Source organism: Gopherus evgoodei, chromosome 4 (genome assembly GCF_007399415.2).
Source record: "Gopherus evgoodei ecotype Sinaloan lineage chromosome 4, rGopEvg1_v1.p, whole genome shotgun sequence".
Lineage (NCBI taxonomy): Eukaryota > Metazoa > Chordata > Testudines > Testudinidae > Gopherus > Gopherus evgoodei.
In genome coordinates, this window is record NC_044325.1 from 60,423,603 (window position 1) to 60,446,418 (window position 22,816).

The window sequence follows — 22,816 nt, forward strand, 5'->3', positions numbered from 1 at the left end:
TGATGAAGGATGGCATCATGAGCTGATTGGAGGCAGGAGTCAACTTCTTGATACTGAATAACAGATGATAGGCCATGAAAGATGTTGAAAAAAAAGACCAGAATCTTATGTTTGTTGCAACAGAGGACGGACAGATGCAAAGGGAGGGCTGATGTGGTGAAAGCATAGGCTAGGAAAATTATCTTTGCGGCAGCATTACGGATGGATCTGAATGGGGCATGATTGCATATATCAAGGCCAGAGAAAAGGTTGTTGCAAGATGATGAGCATCTGGAGTGAGAGGTTTAGTTTTGTGGATGGATAGGGAAGGCCATATTTTAGAGATGATATGCTGCAAGAATTGGCAAGATTTAGACATTATCTAGATGGGAGGACTGAGAGAGAGGTTCAGATTGCAGATGATATCTGGGTTATGGGCCTGAGTGACAGGCAGGATGGCAATGTTGTCCACGATGATCAAGAAAGTAGAAGACAGAAGTGAAGGCAGGAGGAAGGGGAAGATTTGAGGAGTGAGTCAAAGGTGGCAAAAAGGTAGTTGGGATTGAGGACATTAGATTGAATTAAGTTTGAGAAATAGTTATTTAGCTAGGAAGATGGCAGAGCTGAAGAAGGATTTAGGCAGGGGCAGAGTTGTGTAGAGCCTTAAAAGTAAGTGTGATACATGAAGTGCGGATGGGAGTAGCTCCCTTTGGACACCCAGCCAGCCAGTTAGCTGTAAAATCCCTCTTGGTCCGTTCTCTGCTTGCTTTACCTATTAAGGGTTAACAAACCTACAGGTAAAAGAAAAGGACTGGGCACCTGACCAAAAGAGCCCGTGGGAAGGTAAGCTTTTTAAAATTGGGAAAGAAACTTTCCCTTTGTCTGTTGTTCTCTGGGCTGCAGGGATGGAGCAGCAATGCTGTGTAAGGCTTGAACCAGGTATGAAAAATCATCTTTCATACCTAGAGGAAATTATTTGGATAAGGAATGTTTAGTTAGACGCAGTCAGGTTTATTTTGTATTTTGGCTTGTGGATCTCCTCTGTGCTAACCCCAGATGCTTTTGTTTGCTCGTAAACTTTAAGCTTAACCGCCAAGAAAGCTATTATGGGTACTTGATTTTTGGAATTGCTCTTCTAAAATCTAGCAAAAGCCTAAATTCCAGATGTAATTTTCCCTTTTTGTTTTTAATAAAATTTGCCTTTTTTAAGAACAGAATTGGATGTTTGGTGTCCTAAGAGGTTTGTGCATGTTGTTTGATTAGCTGGTAGCCACAGCTAATTTCCTTTGTTTTTTTTCTCAGCTCTTCCCCAGAGTGGTGGGGATGAAAGGGCTTAAGGGTACCCCACAGAGAGGAATTCCAAATGCTCCTTCCTGGGTTCAAAAGTTTGTTTTGGTTTTGGTTTTGGTTTTTTTTGTGTTTGGGTGGAGGCAGCATTTACTAAGCCATGGCCAGAGAAAAGCTGTAACCTTGGGAGTGTAATACAAGCCTGGAGTGGCAAGTATTAATTTTTAAAATCCTTGTGGGCTCCCACTTCTGCACTCGGAGTGACAGAGTGGGGATTCAACCTTGACAGTAAGGCTGTTTCAGTGGCCTCTGTATATTCTTGTCTGTGGAATCAAGCTTGTTCACTCCAAACTTCTGGAACCTTCTGGAAAGCAGTGTCTGTTGGGGCTTCTAACCCCTCCCTCTCTCTGCTTTCCTGGAGGGTTCCAAGGGTTTAAAAGGAAGAGTGGCCCCAACCTCTCCTGAGTTCCTTCTAACCGCTGAAAGTACAGTGTGTTGGTATCACACACAGTGTACTCAAATTATTTATTGGCATTTCATTAAATCATAGACTTCTAGAAACATAGGAATAGAAGAGACTGCAAAGGTCATCTAGTCTAACCCCCTGCCACGATGCAGGATTTGTTGGGTCTAAACCATCCAAGACAGATGATTATCCAGCCTCCTTTTGAAAGCCTCCAGTGAAGGATCTTCTACAACTCCTTAAGCAGTCTGTTCCATTGTCCTACTGTTCTTACAGTTAGGAAGTTTTTCTTGATATTCAATATAAATCTGCAGTGCTATAGTTTGAATCCATTGTCTCATGTCCTGCCCTCTGTAGCAAGAGAGAACAACTTTTCTCCATCTTTTTATGTCAGACTTTCAAGTATTTGAAGATAGCCATCTTGTCCCCCCCTTAATCTCTTTTCCAAAGAAAATATACCCAGTTCCTTCAGCCTTTGCACGAATGGCTTGCATTCCATTCCTTTGATCATTTTTGTCAGTCTCCTCTGGATCCTTTCCAATTTCTCCACATCCATTCTATATGTGGGTGACCAAAATTGGAGACAGTACGCCAGCTGAGGCCTAACCAGCATCGAGTAGAGTGGTACTATCACCTCCCATGATTTGCATGTTATGACTCTGTTAATGCAACTTAAAATTGCTTTTTTTGTGGGTTTTTTGAAACAGCATCACATTGCTGACTCATGTTGAGGTTGTGATCCACCACAACTCCCAGATCCTTCTCAACAGTGCTGCTGCCAAGCCAGTTATCCTCCATTCTGTATTTGTGCATTTGGTTTTTCTTCCTAAGTTTAGCACTTATGTATGTCTTTGTTGAATTTCATTTTGTTGTCTATAGCCCAGTTCTCCAATTTATCAAGATCCGTCTGAATTTTAGCTCTATCTTCCAAAGGGTTTGCAACTCCCTTAGCTTTGCGTCATCTGCAAATTTGATTAATAAGCTCTCTGTTCCTACATCCAGATCTTGAATAAATATGTTAAACAACACTGGACCCAGAGCGGATCCCTGTATAATATCTGATCTAATATCATTCCATTAATAGTTACTCTTTGTCTGCATTTGTTTGACCGATTATGTATCCACGTAATGGTAGTTCTGCCAAGCCTGCATTTCTCCAGCTTACTTATCAGAATGTCATGTAGGACTATGTCAAAAGCCTTGCTGAAGTCCAGGTATATTATGTCCACAGCATTCTCCCTATCCACCAAACCAGTTACCCTGTCAAAGAAGAAAATCAAACTGGTTTGGCATGATTTGTTTCTTGGTAAATCCATGCTGGCTGGTAGTGATTACCCCTTCCTCTGACTGTCCAGTAGAGGTCTGGATCATACAGGACACACCCAGTCCCAGATCTTCCCCAGAAATGTGTGAATTGGGGTCATCTTGATATAACCAAGGCTGGTGAAAGCCAGGGGGTAGCTAGCAGGCTGCAGTTACGCACAGACACTCAGGGTGCGGCTTATATGCTGGAAGACTGTTGTGAGCATCCCAGCTGGGAGATACTACAGCAAAGCATTGTAAGGCCCCCATGGTTGCAGGGCAGGGGTGACACAGACCCCCACTAGTTTGCATTGTGCCCCAGTATGTGACAACGAGTCCGTCCTTTGTGGTCCAAAGGTTGTCCATGTAAAATGCACTATGTTTCACAATTATCATGACCTGACAGCTTCAGCCTTCTGGAAATGTCAGTCTTCATCCAAGACAAAGGCAGCATTGAAGACAAGCCCTCACACTGTCTTCATCACACCATATTGCATGACTGAAACTGCAGCTGTACATGTATTTTCAGCAAAAAAAAATCCCTACATTAAAACATGCTTTGAGAGAGCAAGACGTTCATTCACCTCTATTCATTCTTGACCTGGCAGCCAAAACTGATGCTTCCTTGGCATTCCTGCTGTTTTTATTTCTCTAGAAGAACTCAGCCTGCCTTCCTAGGCTTTGTACTGCTTTCTAAAAGGGTGGGAATATACAGAAGCCATTTGAAGAAGAAATTAAGTAACTGGAGTACTTTGAGATGAGACCCTGGTATTTGTGTTCCCCACTTTTTAGGAGTCTCAGGATAGGAATTCCTGAATTAATGGAAGAACTGAGGATCTGTTGGGGCCAATCACTTTTTTTATACCTTTGGAACCCTCCAGGAGGGAAAAGTGCCCCCAATGGATGGTGCTCTCCAAAAGCTTGTGGTGCAGTTGCCTTGGTCCAACAAGTAGGACTGAGCAGAGGCTCATCTCAGAGAATGCTGGTGTTGGAGAAAAACAGAGTTTTTACTCTTAGGTTTGGGTGCAGCAAGTTAGATACACTTTATTTTTTAGCAATTGCATGGAGAGAGAGAACAAAACAGGTCTCTCTACAGGTAAACATTTACAGCAAGCATTTATACCCTTTTTTCATACAATAATGGGCGACAGCTGCATTTTGTTTATACATGTTGTTCTGATTTTTTTTTTTTACCTATTTAGACTACAGTCTACATTTTTTTACTTATTTAACACAAGGTCACCACAAGTTTTTACACAGTTCTTTTTTACTTACCTTACACAATTTTTGCTTTTACAAATTTTGCGTTATTACGGTTACAGCCAGTCTGACTTTTGCTTACAAACTACACTGTATTGAAATTTCCTTTATTCTTTTTTTCTACTTTCACACCGGTTACAGGTAATTAATCTTAATTATGCAGAAAAACATATTGGAAAGAAAAGAATCCGGGAAACTGGATGGAAAGATGTTAGGATAGTGTAGGTAAGAAAGAAGCACCAAGTGAACTATGTTTTTGGCAGTAAGGGAAGAGGAAGAGGTATGATAGAAACATTATAAGAAGCAGCAGCAAGTTTTGGAGAGCCTGGGTATATGACAGGAAAAGGAATTGGGGGAATGAAAGATAAACACAGAGAAAAGTGAACTTTTCAACAAACTTAGACAAAAGTGAAGGAGAAAAGTAGGAAATGGACAGCATAGAAATTTCAGGAAAGATGACTTCATTTTTATGTTCTTTAGTTTAAAGAAGTGATGACATGTAAGAAGATATTGGGCATATCTACACTTAAAATGCTGCAGCAATGCAACTGTACCACAGTAGCCCTTCAGTGAAGATGCTAACTACACTGATGGGAGGCATTCTCCCATTGAGATAGGTACTCTACCTTCCTGAGAGGTGGTAGCTAGGTGGACGGGAGAATTTTGAGCGGCATCCCTATCTGTATTATGCTTTGTTCAAGCCAGTGCTATTAGGTCTTCACTTTCATGGGTACCAAATGTTCTCAAGTTGTTACATTCTGTATCACCTTTTGAGGCCACATTTTTTAAGTAGAATAAAATCCTCAAACACAAGTGCTTTTTGGTAAGACTACCCTTATTTTCAGAATATTGCTATAATTATGTAAAAAAATTGTAACTCCAAATCTCTTATCAATGTTCTGTGTATGCAGAATATATTTAAAATAAAAGATATCTAATTACTAAAGATGAGACTCACAATGGGACACAACTTTCGTTTGTTGTCATTAAGATGACGAACACTGAATATACTAATTTTTAAAATAAATTAAGCAATTAATAGTCCCAGAGGATGAACTGTGCATTACTCTTAAACATCAAAAATATTTTGATAGAATTTTGTCTATTTGTAATAATGCAAGAAGAACTATGACTAACTTGTGAATGTTTTAACACCTATTAGAGAGAGTCTGTTTTGGAGGCAAAGCATGTACTAAAAAAAAAAAAAAGATGAATGGAAATAATATAAAATTATGCTTTATGTGTAAGGATTGTGATAAACTCAAGACAGACAGCTGCGAGGGAGGGGGGTAGAAAACAGTTTCAGAGGATTAAATGGCCCTCCTCCCTATCAACTGGGGAGGGATAACTACAGGTCAATCAGGTTCAGCTGAGAAGGGACAACCAGAGAATCAATTAGGAACAGCTGAGAGTGAGTTACCTGAGGTCAGTTAGGATCAGCTGATTCCAACTAAGGGCTGCCTGAGACCTTTTTAAACCCTCCCCTGTGGGGAGGAGGGAAAAGAGGAGAGAGTGTGAGTGAGTCAGTCCTGCTACCAGTAGGTCAGGTGCAGCAAGACAACCAGCCTCACCAGGAAGGGAAGCTGCATTCCCTCCCATAAGGGAGAAAAACAAGCTAAAAAGACTGATGGAGAGAAGGAACAGACTTCCCCTCTGCCACCAAGAGGGACTAATTTACCCAAGCCTGTCTCACCAAGGCAAAAAGCAGACGAGGCTGGTGAGCCTGAGAAGGTGCCTTGTCACAGAATGTTGTGGACTAATTATAAAATGTGCCATTAATTTTCAGTGGCTCAGTTAATGCTTTATTAGTATTGTTATATTATTACTGCTGTTAATTTTTGTAGCAAAAAATTTTCTATCAAAAAGGTTATTTTCCAGTATTTGATATCAGAATACGTGGGCCAGATTTTCAAAAATGGCTTCAATTATTTCTGTATGCATCTTTGCCCATTAGTTTTTCAAGCATCGTCACCTGCATCTCTAAGTGTAATTCTGGTCCTAGGTTTATCTTTTGTTCACAAAAGTGTGCATACATTTCTGTATGAGCATAAATCAGGCTTGCTATTACCTTAGTGTAATATAGATATCTGGATTATGCATGCAAATATCTGTATGTTTGTGTAAACCTCCGATGTATCCAGTTATTTAATTATGCACTTTTACACTACCTGTTTGAAAATTTGCATTTGTCATTTGCATATGAGAGTGCATATAGACAGCAAGTCTATAGCACCTGTCTATCGGTAGTGTTAGAAAAATATACATGCGCGCAGGTGCACCTACTTAAATGAAGGTCACATTTTTAAAACTTGGCCATTTACATATGGAAATCAATATATCATATGTAGCATCAATCTATCTTTGGGTCAGTACTATCAAGTTATTCAAGGCTTTCTTTCTCATGTTCCAGAGGTTTCTTATTGATTCTTCTTACAAAGATATCCTTTCAAATCCTGATGCAACAGGGATCTGCAAATGCCTCCTCATCTTAAATGCAAAAATATGAGGTCTCTCTGTCTTTTTTATGTTAGGTAAAAACCCTAGAGCTGCTTATAGGAGCATAAAAGCCTCTTATCTGTCCAGGAAGAACTCCCCTGGTGCAGACACTGTGGAGAGTGCCATAGGAGTATGGGGATAAACTGGATGAACTGGAACTATTAGTATATAAGCTAAATTGTGACTTAATTGGTGAGACATAGACTCGGTGGGGTAAATATCATGACTGTTATAAGGAGCATAGCTTGTCCAAGAAGGACAGGCAGGAAGAAGGGAAGAGGTGTTGCATTATACATCAAGAATATATACACTTATTCTGAGGTCCAGAAGGAGATGAGGGGCAGACCAATTGAAAGTTTCTGAATACAGATAAAAGAGGGGGAAAAATAAGAGTGGTATCATGGAAGAGGTCTACTATAGAGACAACCGACTAAGGAGAAGGAGGTGGATTAGGCATTTCTGGAACATAGAAATATTGAAAACACAAGACCTAGTAGTAATTGGGAGACTTAAACTACCCAAACATATGTTACAAAATGGCAACACAAAATATCCAATAAGTTCTTGGAATGTATTGGGGGCAACTTTTTGTTCTGCAAGATGAAGGAAGAAACCAGTGAGCCTGCCTATTTAGACTTGAATCTGACTAGCAGGGTGGAATTGGTTAGAAATCGGAAGGTTGAAGGCCATTTGGGTAAACATGATCATGCAATGATAGATTTCATGATTCCAAAAAAAAAAAAAAGGAAGGAGTGAAAGCAGCAAAATAAGGAGAATGGATTTCACAAAAGCAGACTTTAACAAACTCAGAGAACTAGTAGGTAAGGTCCCATTGGAAGAAAATCTAAGGGATGAAAAGAATTCAGGAATGCTGGCAGTTTCTTAAGGAGGCGATATTAAAGGCAAAAATGCAAACTATCTCGATGCAAAGAAAACATAGGAAGAATAATGAGAGGGCCAGTGTAGCTCCATCAGGATCATTTTAATGACCTGAAAATCAGAAAAGAATCCTACAAAATGTGGAAACAAGGATGAATGGCTAAGGATGAGTACAGAAGAATAGCACAATCATGTAGGGACAAAATCAGAAAAGCTAAGGTACAGAATAAATTATACTTAGCAAAGGACATAGAAGTCAAGAAGTAGAGGTTCTTTAATATGTTAGGAGCAAGAGGAAGATGAAGGAAAGTATAGATATTCTGCATAGCGGGGAAGGAGAGCTAATAATGACATCAAGAAGGCTGAGGTGTTTAATGCCTATTTTGCTTCAGGGTTCACTAGAAGTGTGAATGTTGACCAGATACTCAACAGAGTATTAACAAGGCGGAAGGAACATAGGCAAAATAGAGGAAAACAGGTTAAAGAATATTTAAATAAGTAAAATGTATTCACATCAGCAGGGCCTGATGAAATTCACCCTAGGGTAATTAAGGAACTAGCTGAAACAATCTTGGAACCATTAACAATTAGCTGAAAACTCACGCGGCCTGAGAAGACTGGAGAAGGGCAAACTATAGCTGTAGTTAAAAAGGGGAACAAAAAGATGAGTCAACCTAACTTTTTTACCTGGAAAGATACTGAAACAAATTATTAAGTAATAGATTTATAAGGAATAGCCAGCTTTGATTTGTCAAGAATGTTTCAAATCAACCTAATTTCCTTCTCTGACAGGGCGAGTGGCCTAGTGGATGCGAGGGAAGCAGTAGATGTGATATAGCTTGATTTTAGTAAGGGTTTTGACACAGCCCCAAATGAAACTCTCATAAGCAAACAAGATGAAATTACTGGAAGGTGGGTGCAAAACTGGTTAAAGATCATTTTCAGAGTAGATATCAATGATTCATTGGCAAACAGACCCAGGCAGGGGACCTATAATCTGAGCCCCACCAGTGAGGGCTTCAGCCCTGGGTGGTGGAGCTCTGGCTTCGGTCCTGAGCCTGGGCCTCAGCAAGTCTTACACAAGCCATGACGACTCCATTAAAAGAGAGTCACAACCCACTTTGGGGTCCCGACCCACAGTTTGAGAACTGCTGTTCTAACCTTTTTTGCCCCACTTTAGAGGTGTGTTCTTTTTAAAAAAACTAAAAAGCACAGATTTGACGGGTGACGTTAGAACAGTTCACAGTAAGATGTTGATTAATCATGTTTCTTCTTTTGTGCTGTGCAGCAAACTGCCTACATTTGACCTGCAGTCTTTGTGTTAAATGGGTTGGAAAGATAGCCTCCATTTAAATCTAAACCTGCAGAATAGCTAAGTGTTTTTCTCTGCCTCAATCACCTTCTATTGCTATGCAGTTTTGATTTTGACACACATTATAAATGTCAAAGTGGGCTGATAGCTTCACTTAACAAGACATTTTGTACAGTAGACGTTAAATTTCAATAATTTAGAAAACTCACTTCTGTCTCAAAACTGTAATAATATGCATTTGACTATGCTTTTGCTTCAAAATGCCACTCTCAAAACAATAGTAATTATGGAAGCTTTAATTTCCACTTGCCTATCTCTGAATCCTAATTTAGCTCTTAAATGTCTGGGATACTTATTTTCTTTTTTCATCTTCAGTTTCAATGCAGACTTTTTTTTGTTGAAAACAATATCATACTAAAGTAATACAATAATCTGTATGACATCAAATGTATGTACTTATTTAATTTCACTGCTGATGTAAAACCTGGATTTAGTCAGTATTTAACTGTGGACTTCACAAATATTATTGCTTTTATCAATGTCTCCACAAGTTAATTAGGTAATATGATTCTTCTCCAGGATATCTACTTGGTGGGCATGTAGTGCGTTTTTTTCATGGCCATGATGAATGTTTGACAATCCCATCTACAGACCAGAGTGATTCACAGCAGAAGTGAGTGAGCATGGATTTTTATACACTTTCTTTTTTTCCCTGAAAATCAAAGTGCAGCTTTATATATCAGTAAATTTTTTTCTCAGTATTTTTCTTTGTGTGAGTAAATATAAAACTGTAAAGTGTGTGTGTGTGCTCATGAATGTGCAGAACTTTTATACAATTTCTGAATGCCCGGTACTGATAGTGGGGCAAACTTTGACCTCCATACTACCCTTGCAATCTCACTGAGGTTAGTGAGGTTGCACTGGTGTAAATAATGGCACAATTTTTTTCAATATGTAGAGAAATCACAAGGACGAATTTACTTGCTACTATTTCACTAGAAGTCAGTTGCAACTAAAAACATGAAAATGAGTCATGCAGTCATTAGGCCTCTCATCTTGTGTGTGTGTGTGTGTGTGTCTCTCTCTCACTTTATTTTTAAATATGTTTGGCAAGTGTCTAATACTCCCCAGTGATCTTGCTTCAACCGGCAGCTTTATATGCATTCTGAAAACACTGTATAAATACAGTGTTACAATTGAAAAAGTTATTATTTATGTTAATGAAGCAAGACCAGTTCATTACAAATTGGTATTTCAAGAACAGGAGAAATTCCCATCTGACTAGGAATGCCATCTGGAATAGTTTTTGAAGTTTACCCACAGCAGTGATATAATGTACTGAGATTGGTTTGGAGTTGCATTGTCATCACCAGGATTTCAGAAAAAATTAAACATTAGTATCCAGTTTGAACTGCTTTATGTTCAGAACAGTCACACACAGATTCTATAAAACAAAATACATTTGAAAAATAGGAACAGATGTAGGAAAAAGAGAGTCAGCAAAATTAATTAGTAAGAACTACATGAGAGACAGAAAATCACTTTGGTTCATGGTACATTGCTTGTAGAAAAGGGTTTTGTGTATTATAGTCCACTTGCTCAACCTGTTCCAGACAACCTGAAATTCCTGTGTTACTATTAATAGAGCTGCCTAAGATGTTCATCTCTGATAGTCTTTTCTTTTGTGGAAGAGAAATTTAATTTTTAAAAGACTTCTACAAAGACAGCTGTTCATAATGGTGCAATTCACACGTGACAGAAGGCCCATTCGTGGCAGGACTCAGTTCTCCTGCCACAAGCAGAGCAGCAGCCGCAGGGGACAAGAAGGCCTGGGATCACTGTGTACCAAGAAGGAGCCCCTGCACCAGCTTAGAGTCTGATGGATGGCATGAAGGGGAGAACTGGAGGAAGTTCCTCTGCAAATCCTGCTTATGCAGATGCCTGCTGAGGAACATGGAAGAGCAGTAGTCACTACTTCAGCGAAACAGAAACACTGCCTTGTGAGGAGTTTCTACTGTGGTCCTGTAGCTTGCCCTGTGTTGGCGGAAGGGGAGTTTATTACCTCAACTCCTTACAGACCTGATTACTAAGAGCTTTGTGGATATTTTGAGAATTTCACTCCAAATTATTTGCATTCCCTATTCATGCAACACACACTTGTTATCACTCCTGATATGCAAACAATACGTTCATGTTTTTACATGTTTTATTGAAGAAAAAGTCTTGCAATGTAGAAAAGCAATTTCAGTTTTAAAATAATTCTGTGTATTACATATTCATTAAATAGGTGAGGGTGGGTATTTGTGTTTTCTATAGAAAAGGTTCAAACACAATTGCTATTATAAATCTTGCTTTCACATGCTTGGTCATTCTCTGAAACATTTACTAATGGGGCTAAAATTTCCCATGGTTGGTCTCTGTCTGAAGGTGACTTCTTTCTGGAGTTACAGTAATTGTAAAAATAGTCTAACCACCATTTTTACTAAGTCTTAAGCAAAAGTGACCAAAATGTTTAACCTGAAATTTGGCAAAGACTGACTCCTCGCTGAGGAATGTGAGCTTTGTTTATTCTGGGGTGAAGGACTTAAAACAATGCATGAATGAAGACAAATTCTGAGCCAGATACTAGGCATTTGCTAACGTACGTTAGTAGAGCCTAAGGAAGCCCTGACCCTTTGTGACAGCCCAGTGCACATTCTTCTTGCCTGATCAGAACATAGGGGCCTGTCATGCAGGAGCGCTGCATCTCTGTGTGTTGCGGCAACAGTCTCAGTGATGTTGATAGTTCCTTGCTCAAACACACACAGCAAATGGCCCCTCCCCCAACCCCAAACAAACAACAGTGAGGGTGTGATGAGAAACAACCAAACCGCTGACTGAGCATCAGGGATGAAAAAAAATTGCATCAGTGGAAAAATGATCTTTGAGATTTTTTTACTACATTATACAATATTCTGCAAATTATACAATTTCAGTTAAAAAGAAAATTGTTATGTTTTTTTCATTGTCAAGAATAATAGAAGGGCTACTTCTCTGATAATCCAATCTTGCAGAAGACATTGGTAAGCAAGAAACAGCACAATGTGATCCTTGTTCCTTCTCAGATCCCATTCACCTCAATGTGTGAACTTCACAGCCTAATTAGAACTAGTTAAATGCTATCATTATTTAGCAAAGAAAATTTCATTTTTTTCTTTTTCCTAAGATGCAAGCAAATTAAGTGCATAAATAATATCTTCATGTTGCTGTTAAAATCACAAAACAAGTCAAGTAATATTTTGGGGATTTGGCTTTGTGTGGTTAGATAGAATACAAGTGCATCTTGGGACAGATACTGTTGAAGCACACTATTCATCACACTGCTCACATTATTTTTAACATGGTAGCACATGGTTTTTGCCTCAGATTTATTAGGAATGCTTTGGGAAGACAGCATCAGGGAAATTACCATCTCTGATTTTTTTTTGTTTTTTGTTAATGGAAAGATTATGTTTAAAGAACAGCTATGTTCAGAAAGGTGATTATGTAAAAATGACACTTTCTTACTCAGCAGGTTTAATCCATGTGGGTGTTCTCTATCCTTTCTGCTTTTATTAGTGGCCAAAAGTTTTTGCTACTCTTTTATCTTGTTTAGAACTACAGAGCCTACACTGTTCTAAGAAAACAAGCTTGACTGATTTCTAGCTTGTATCTAATCAGTGGTAGTATAAACCAGTTTCCAGTTGCATGGTCAAGTTCTGTCCTCAGTTGCACTTTTGGAAATTTTATCTGAGTTGGTTTGAATGCTGTGACTGTGGACAGAAATGGATCTGCAGAATCTTTATTGCAAGTGAAAATGTACACAAAGATCACAAGTTGAGTGCGCAGGCCTGACAGTTGAGCAAATAAAAACAATAGTAAACAGATTCAATGTGAAAACTATAGGATACAATAATTATGTGGTTCCCACAATGCCAATTTAGTCACATTTCTGAATATAACTTCAGTTTAAAATATATTATCTATTCAATGGGATGTAACTTGTACACAAGTCTATAATATTTTAACAGGCTTGTCAGAGCAGGAATTCTGTAGACTTAGGGATAGTTAAACTACTTTGCTGCTTGCTCTATTGTAAAACAGAAAAGTAAATGTAAATAAAGAAAAAGTCCAGCCCCCCTTAAGGGCAGAGCAGGTCTTCCTCTGCAAAGGTAAATAGAATGAGATTTGGTTTGCGTAAGCAATTTTCTGGTCATCACTCCTGTCATTTCATCCAAGCACCAGAAGTGTTATAATATTTGCCATTGCAGCATAAAGGCCAGGCCTGACCCTGGAAGTCAGTAATCTTAAAAGATAAACATTCCTAAAACAAACCAGTCTGAACTGCCCTGTTAAACAATACTTTGTAAAATGGAAACCAAATCATGTTACATGGATCAAATTTGAATTTGACTGTCAAACTTTTCATATTTTTGATATTCTAACCAAGTGGACCCGTTATGAGGTCTTTTGTTCCACTATTCTAGGCCTGTCAATTTTAACCCCTCTGTGATTTTTTTGGAATAGTTTCAGTCATTCATATTAATAAAGGAAACACTTCTGCAGTTTGGTGTGTTCCTTTGAACAAATACTAATTACTGACTACACTCGCATTTCTTAGGCTTTCCTGTTGCCTTCTCCCAATTGAGAACAAAAGAAAAACCAAACCACACAGATTACCTTTCACAAGTGTATGAAAGCTACAAAAGAATCAATAACTGGAAATTTTGATAGACACGCTTAGGACTTGATATGAATCAAGCATTAATGTTGAGTAGTCCCTTAATTCTCATACTCCCTCTTTCAGAACTCTCATAATTAACATACTTAATCGATTGTTATTTTGTTGATGTTTTTAAAACATCTAAGTATACCTTAAAATAAAGATGATAAAGACTAAGGAATAAGCCTTAAATAAGTCGTCTTCCAGCACAGCGGAATGCTATTTGAGTACAGTGCTTTGTTACTCCATAAACCATAAGTATACACACAGTAATAATTGCATAAATCTTGCCTGAGAGCCCAATCATTGGTGGAAAAAGGAAATTTAGCAATGACCATCATCAAATTCCAAAAATAATACCCTTGGTAAACCACCACCACTGTTTGTGTAACCTCCAGTTTGGATTTCTGCAATATAATGTACATGGGGCTGTCTTAATAGGCAAATCAAAATGGAACTGGTGAATAATGCAGCAGCTTGTCTGCAAAGAAGCATTTTACACCAGTGCCCCAAAGAGTGCATTGATTTTTCTACTCACTTGCAGGTGCAAATCAAAGTGCTGATACTTACCTTCTCAGCCTTGTGTGGCTAGTTTTACCTACCTGAGGGACTGCCTCTTACCCCATACACCAACACAGCATTTGAGAACAGCTGATGCCTTTAAGATAATAGTCCTGATATTTGAGAGCTTAGAGGCTGGTGACAGGGAATGGAGGGATTTAACTCTGGAATTCATTTGCCCCTGTTGATTTGGCAGAACCTGAATCAGTTGACCTTCAAGGGATAGTATGAAGCCAAACTGTTTACTTCATACCTTTTCCTGAATGGTTGGACAGGGGCTATTGGTGTTATGCTTATCTTTCATTTGAGGTAGTCTGTCTTTTTAAGATTATTGTATTGTTCTTTACTCCTTAAATTAAGTGTTTTTGTGAGGGCTGTTTATTCAACATTTTTCTTTCATATTTGTAGGCAGTGTTTCCCTTTAGTAAATGCAAGAGCTGAGTCTTTCTATCAATAAAAATGCAATATTCATACAGATAGCATTGTAATAACTGTCTCACAACATATAATTGGAATTACAGTACATTACAGTACTTTTATTTAGGAATATGTACAGATATATGTACCATCTTTGAAATTTAGATATTGGTGCAGCAATGAATTTCAGACTCTGAAATTGATGTTCTGATTACCCAGGTGGCTGTAAGTTACAGCTCCTGAATGTGTTCAGTTATCTGTAATTATGTTTACTATTGTACTTCTATGTACATACAGTCTTATTAATTCATACTTGTGATTGGGGAACTCTATGAATTAGAAATATTTGTGAACAATCAAGTGACATACAATTGATCTGGTGTTTTTGAAGTTAGAACATTATTTACCTAATAAGGAGGTAGCTGAGGAAAGAGAGCTACTGTTCTATAGTCACTACAAATTTAGCAACAAAAAAATCAAATGGTTATGGATCAACTTAAACTACTACATAGACAGTGCAGTTGATGAGTAGGAGTCTGGTCTCCATTCACTTCCACTTAACGTGGCTGGAAAAACAGTGTTCAGTAACGTAATAAGTTTTAAGAACAGGAGTACTTGTGGCACCTTAGAGACTAACAAATTTATTTCAGCATGAGCTTTCGTGAGCTACAGCTCGCTTCTTTGGATTCATCAGAAGTGAGCTGTAGCTCACGAAAGCTCATGCTGAAATAAATTTGTTAGTCTCTAAGGTGCCACAAGTACTCCCATTCTTTTTGCAAATACAGACTAACACGGCTGCTACTCTGAAACCTGTAATAAGTTATAAAATCCTTGTATTATAAGTAACTGCAAGGAGATGATCTTTTCAATCTGTCTGCAGGAGAGTATTGTATGAAACAGGAGGAGCTGGTGTTCGTGCAAGATCCTTGTGGAGAGTGGAACCCCTTCGTATAAGGTACTATAATTTTGGGCTAGTGTTGTTTGTAGCTCCCATTAAATTACTAGGAGTTGGATAGGATCTTCTGCTATGGATTATCCAGAGGTATAACTTGATTTAAATATTTTTCCCTGCTACTTGACTTATTTTAGTCCATCCATTAATATTAATAAAAAGAAATCTGTAATAATACAAAGGTGCAGAGAAATATTGAACATATCATACGTAGGCAGAATTGTTTGTGAATTTGATTTTTTTTAGAATTTTCAGCAGGTCTTTTAAATCTCAAAGTGGAAATGTTCTTTTCATGTAATTTGGAGATTAATCTTTGCTATCTGTTTGTTTAGTTGGAGTGGCAGTTACATCAAGTGGGGACAACTTTTCCGCCTTCGACACATTACAACAGGACAGTACTTGGCACTTACTGAAGAGCAAGGTCTTTCACTTTTAGACAGAGGGAAATCAGACACAAAATCTACTTCCTTTTGTTTTAGAGCATCAAAGGTAAATAATTATGAAGCTCTCAAATGCTAGATCAAAATAGATTCCAGCATCTTAGAGCATTATTTAAAGGAAGAAGTAGTTGAGAGTGATTTTGAATACAAATACAGGAATAGTAACTCTGGTTGAAGATGGCAGTGTGTTTTTTGAATCTTAAAAATGTGATACTATGTTGAACAAACTGAGATTATTGTATGCTGGAAAAAATTATTAACAGGCAAAAAAGATGACATACTATCTTTAGATATAATTATTCTAGATATGATATGATCATAGAACCATTTTAGTTGGAAGGAACCTCATTAAGAGAGTCATTCTTACTGTATATCATGGTAGGATTAATTTCATTGGAACAAATTCTGCCCTGGTTCTCACTTTAGGTAGTCATGTAGTCATATAGTCATATAGATAGCAGTGGCATTGCAAGTGAAGAATTTCAACCCAAGTACTTAGTTGGTCAATCTCTAAACCACAGGTTCTCAAACTGTGACCTGTAGTGAGCTGCTAACTAATCATGTGGTGCTAGCATTTTTCCTCATTTCCAGTTGAGAAAAACAGTACCAATGTGAGGGAGAGAGGAGATGTGGTCTAGCCTCAGGTATTTCCAGTACTGACAATGCTGCAATTTACTGTGGCAGCGTCACCCACTGCATAACTCCTTGAGGTTTCTGCTATCTTTTAACCTGTATTTTCCCACATATATTATTTAATACTATGATTGAGGCATTTTGAACACTTGACAATCACCTTAGATAAGTAAATACTTGAAGTTAGCCTCCATATCCACAGTCTTTCTATAGTAAATATGGGGAAGCTCAAGGGAATGTTGCAGATATTGATGTAACCTTACCTATTAGTTCTTATTCTGTTGACAAGTAAGAATAATTATTTCTGAGCTCCTTATAAATACCCCTTTGTGTTCTTTGTAGACAAGTATCATGTCTTCCCTTCAGGTTTATTTTTTTCTGAATAAATAAGCCCATTTCTCAAACCTTACCTCACATCACTGTTATTATTTAGGCTTCTGTCCTCTGAACTGCATTCCTCCTGGTCTGGGAGCCTGTTTAGCACTTTTCTTCTCTCCCTGCTTTGCACATTCACAATGCACTTATTTCCACTAACTCAATTGCTTTTGCACAAGCATCTCTAATACTAGGAATAATTTATTTAAAAATTTGAATTCATATTAGATTCTTTCTTAATGTCTCCATATAGAAATAGAGCAGCGATGAAGAAGTCTGGGCCTTATAGAAAAATTAAATGAATGTATAAATGTTGTGAGAGAATTTCGTAGGCAACTGTACTGCTTTGAGTGAAGGTGACTGAAAAGATGTTAATGACAAATACGCCAACAAGTTTATCTGTTTTCTGTGGCCATTATGAATAACATTTTCAAACGTATCATTTCCTGCAGCCCTACTTTATCCTGATTTTTTTCTGAGGTATTGAGCACCCATAACTCCCACTGAAGTTAATGGGAACGACAGGTGCCCAGCAGTTTTAAAATCAGACTATTATTTAAGTTCTGAATATGGATTTAGGGGCCCACTTTTGAGCACCTAAGTTTTAAAATGTCAGCCTATGTGTTTTAAGGGAAATATTCTATTGTGATTGGAGAGGCAACAGTTTCCCTACAGCTGGTGGGTGGAAACCTGCTTTGAGATGGGATGTTCCCATTCTAGCACAATACTTGGCATACTCTGCTAAGCTGAGCTCAGCTGCCATTTATAAGACTTTCTGAGAACAACTATAGAATAACTAAGATTAATTTGGAAATAATATTTTTGTTTCTTTTTATTTTTTATATTTTAGAGTTCATATTTTATATTTCAGGTTTTGTTTTCTTAACAGTATATAAAGATGAAAGTAAATTATTAACATCAGAGTCAAAGTAAATAACATTCTAATGCATTTAAAAGTAACAGATGACTCATACAGTATAATTTGGCTTCATTTCTACATATCTGCCAGGGTGTAGCTATCTTTGGGAATTAAAATTGCATTAGGATGCTGTAATAGTTTAACAGTTATAAAGCTTAATTCATTTTTGGTAGAAGATAATGAAATAGGTATTTTAGATTTCTTTTTATATGATAGTTTCCAAATGTTCAAATATTGATTATTAATTTTATATTTTATATTTGTCACCAGCTAAAGACTGCATTTCACATGCAGAATTAAAATGGAAGGAATGTTTTCCTTTTTCCTTTATATTAATGTAGAAGAGAAATTAGAAAGTAGATTTCAAGCTTTGTATTTTCTGACTTCAGGGACATGGAGCTATAGGACTGAAGTATTCAGCAGCAGCAATAAATAGGCATTGACAAGGTACGCCCAGAGGCTCAGTGAGCTGGCTTGCTCAGGCTATTCTTTTTATAATCCTGGACTGCAGGCCTCTGCTTTTCTCAAGTCACTTTAACTTTTGCCAAGTACTGTTAATAAAGGGAGAAATGAAGCAGGTGAAGATACCATTTTAATTATTGTCTAATCTACCTAATCATTTTTAGGGATGGGTGAACTTAACCCTAAGGACCTTTCCTTACTGCTCTTTACAGCAGGACTATAGATGAGTCCTGCTTTGAGCAGGGGGTTGGACTAGATGACCTCCTGAGGTCCCTTCCAACCCTAATATTCTATGATTCTATGACTCAACATAGCTCCAATCACATTCCTGTCCCTCCCTTCATAACACAAACCTCTCCTCTGTCACCACTTGTGGTCCTGCTCCCCTCTGGGAAGTGAGAATACCCAACTTTCCCTTGGTCTATTCCCCAGATTTTTGACAGAATTTGCCCCTCCTCCCAGTTTACTGATTGCATCATACAGCTTACCCTCCTCCATTCTGTCAGCCTTCCCTCCCTACCCTTCCATTTGGTTAACTGCTGATTTTTTTTTTCTTTGCCACCAGCCAGACCTCCTGGTTGGACTTGTTTTCCTCAGCCTGACTGGTTCCTGTCCTGAGGGAAGCAACTTGAGCACAGGTTATGAGGAGGGAAGAAAAGGGTGTTCCTTGCAGAGATAAGTGCGTAGGCACTACCATCTGATGGGGTCTGTATAACTACTTAAAGAGAGACCAGGCTTTTGCCAAGAATCCTGACCTGTCTACCATTTCAGCTTCTAGAAAACATCCCTCTTCCCTTTAGAGTGAAATCAAGTGGTTTAGCTGAAATCATAGGGAAACTGGCCAGTCTCCAAGGAACAAAACAGCTGGGGGAGTTATGTAGTGTCACAACTGTTAAAATAAGAACTGATCTAAAAAGGCCAAAATTCCAGTTGTGTATTTGTGAGGTAGAAAAACTTTGTTTTGTGGCTTAATATCATTAACAAGGGGACAGTTAGAGGTTCAGTATGACTTAATTTAATAATTTATTTTGATAGCGAATGTTGTATTAACATAGCTTGATTTCAACATCATAACATGCTCCCTTTAAGCTTGTACGGAAGTAATGTTGTTTCCTTTGGCATAAGCTTCACAGAGTTATTACTATAGTCCTTTGCCTGTTCAAAGTGCTATGCAAACATTAAGCAATTGATCAACTAACATTAATAATTGACACCAAAGTTATTTTATTTCATTTGTGACATTGTATTATACTCTCTTTGGAAGTTCATAACGTCATAATGTCCTCACCATAAATATGCACTGAAATGAGATGAAATTTCATCTCATTTGGACATCATAGTACAATCTCCATAAACTTGATCTGACATTTTCCCATGGTTTTGACATTATAATGGCATCCCCAAGGAGTACATAGTAATTTCATTTAATCTTGGCATTGCAATGCTGTCTATTCAGGCTTAAATTGACATTGAAATGTGGCAGCTCCATGCAAGTGAAAAGAGAATTAACATAGTTATGGCAAACATCATTAAATGCACTTCATGTTTAATAGCTATTTTTAATATCTCAATATCTTGACTTCAAAGAGGTAAGATAATAAAAATTCAAGTGCTGTTGTTATACTCAAGGACATTGGCTGTTTGGCCACTGGGATCAAAATAACCCTTCCAACCACAGACTTGATTTATGTTACAAAAGGAAAGAGACAGGATTTAACTTCAGTAAACACAAAGGGATTTTTTTTAAATCCAGGGTGCTGGACAAACAGTTACTATAGCTCTTCCTGAGTTTCTAGCTCCCAGATTGAGAAAAATAGCCTATGCTGTATAGTATTACCACAAAGGGTTAGCTGATGTCCCAGCCTGGACTAAGTAATCATGCAGTGGATACAACACATTGCAATATATTAAGCAATGTGTATTGCATGAATTTGGAGGCAGACAGAGGGCTCGGTCTTCCCCCAAAGTTTCCAACATTGACCATTATCAGCAAGGTGATACTAGACTATATGGTCTATTGATATTATCCAGTGTGGCAGTTCTTACTTTGTCTTTCTCATTGTGAGTTTGAGCAAATCAGGGGCCCTTACAAAATCATTCAGTTGATTTACTCAGCTCTGAAACCTCTAATTCAGTGGAAGTCCTCTTCCCAGCCTGCCACCATCCTTAACTTCTCTGCTCTGACTTCTGGCGCGCAGAGAAGAATGAGTCAGGCTTATCAATGTACCCAAAAGATATGAATACCTATCCAGATATTAGGTAGAGGTCATGTTTGTTAAGGACCTGCTTTGTGGAAAGAATTAGGGGAGATAGTGAATGAAGGTTGCCTGTTGCCTTACTGTAGGGGGAACATGTGGAAACCCTGAGCTAGGCCTTGGTAAAGGACTCATCTTGATTTACTGGGGCCTAAGTTGGTATTGTCACAGAATTTTAGAGAGGACAAATACCTTGTGCTTCATCCTTGCATCACTGGAACATTAATAGTAAACATAATCTTAGTAACGTTGGTGGGTCTGTCTGTACCTGAAGTATTGACTGGCCTAACCCTGGTAACATTAGGAAGACTGTAAATATCAGAAATGCTCAGTCCATGTATTATTTTTTTTAAAAGTCATAAAATTAAATGTCCAAGTTGCTGATGTCTTCTGCAAGATTGCCCTCCACTCTTACTGAGGTAGATCCTTAGGATCCGTTTTGCCTGATACCAGAAATCAGATCTATATTTTGTGATTGGGGCGAGGTCCTCATAAATAAATAAATAAACATTGATGAAAAATTGTTTATAATTAACCTAGTGATTAATGTACCAATGAGTCTAAATGTGACTTTGGAAATACATGCTCTCTGCCTTTAGATCTGAATATGCAGCATGATGGAATTGCTGGCTTAATCTATCTACAGCAACACTATCTGCTTTGCTACAATTGCATTCACAGAACTATTAATACTTTTTTGATAAAGAGTGAAATGCTTTTAGTGAAATGCAGTAAGCGTGGGGGGCAATCTTGCAGATAACATCGGCAACTTGGACATTTAATCTTAAATCTGTTTAGTCCAAATGTAAAAAAATTTTATTTTAAGAACTATACCATAAATCATGTTGACGAATAAGCTCAATCTATAATCACAACATCTTTTCTTAATTCATGCTATCAGTCTCTTCATAACTCTCTTTCCTTAGTTTGTGTACCATATATATGGATTGGGTCAATGCAGCAACTGATTATTGAACTCCCTTGTATGTTTGGGTTGTTGAACTTTTAGAACCCCCTCTTTCCACATTGGCCTTCCACATGACATTGAATCAACCACTTAACTGAACTATAAATGTTATCTGTAACTAGAGGAAAGTTGTTAATATTCCTCCATAACAAATGTTAAAACATTTACTGAATAATAATAAAATAAGCAAAATGCATATAAATGTAATACTGTTAAACAATATTATAGATAGAGTATAGATTTCTACTATAGCACTTATTTAGATACATAGTACCTATATCTATTTTTTTACAATGCTCTGAAATATTTGGAATCATAGGGCTTGTCTGCTCAGGGAGTTAGTATGCAGCAGGCTAGTGCATTGAACATTCACACCTGGACTTCCCATGCACTAAGTTGCTGTGTGGACCCTGCTACTGCTCATTAAAAGTTCTGTATTGCACTTATGACATACTAGTGTTTCAAATTTTTAGTGTACAACAGGAGGATCCACACAGACAGTTAGTGTGCAGCATGTTGCTGCTCTTTACATTCCCACCCTGGCTTCTGTGCCTTAAATAGCCATATAGAAAAGCCCATACTGAAATAATACATTCCAAATATTCTATTTCCTTATTTAATTTACTGTCAGGGTCCTATGAGATCTGCAGTCATAGAATTTGCTGCAGAATCCACTTCTTGCTCCAGAATTGTACACTGGCATTCAAACTTTCATTTAAAAAACAAACACAAAAAAAGCCCCTTGTTTCCCACTATGGTGGTTGGGAAGAAAACCTTTCAGTTGTGAACTGAATGTAAAGTGGTCTAGTGGTAGCCTGAGTTTCCAAAAAGTACTATACAATAGTTGGAAAGATGTGAATAATTCTCATTAAGCTCACATGGGTGCTAACTCTAAATTTGTCATTATGAACTAATTAATTGCTGATCATTGTAGAGGAAATAACCAGCTAATTTGCTTATCCCACAATCTCAAGCAACTTTCTCTAGATATACAATTTTAAATTAAAAAATCACACTGAAAATTAATTGAACTTAATATCAGAGGAACACTTCAGAAACCAGTGTCTGCTGCAGAGTAGATGGGACATTGCTTTATTCACTTTGAATAAAAAGTGA

The 22,816-nt window shown here is 37.8% G+C and overlaps 1 protein-coding gene across 1 annotated transcript in view; it reads left to right on the forward strand.

The window, feature by feature from the left end:
• Positions 1 to 22,816, forward strand: part of RYR3 (ryanodine receptor 3) — a 607,531-nt gene that overhangs the window by 144,444 nt on the left and 440,271 nt on the right. The window contains 3 exon segments of the mRNA XM_030559417.1: positions 9,558 to 9,651; positions 15,578 to 15,652; positions 15,982 to 16,138. Of these exon segments, the coding sequence (XP_030415277.1) occupies positions 9,558 to 9,651; positions 15,578 to 15,652; positions 15,982 to 16,138 (326 nt within the window).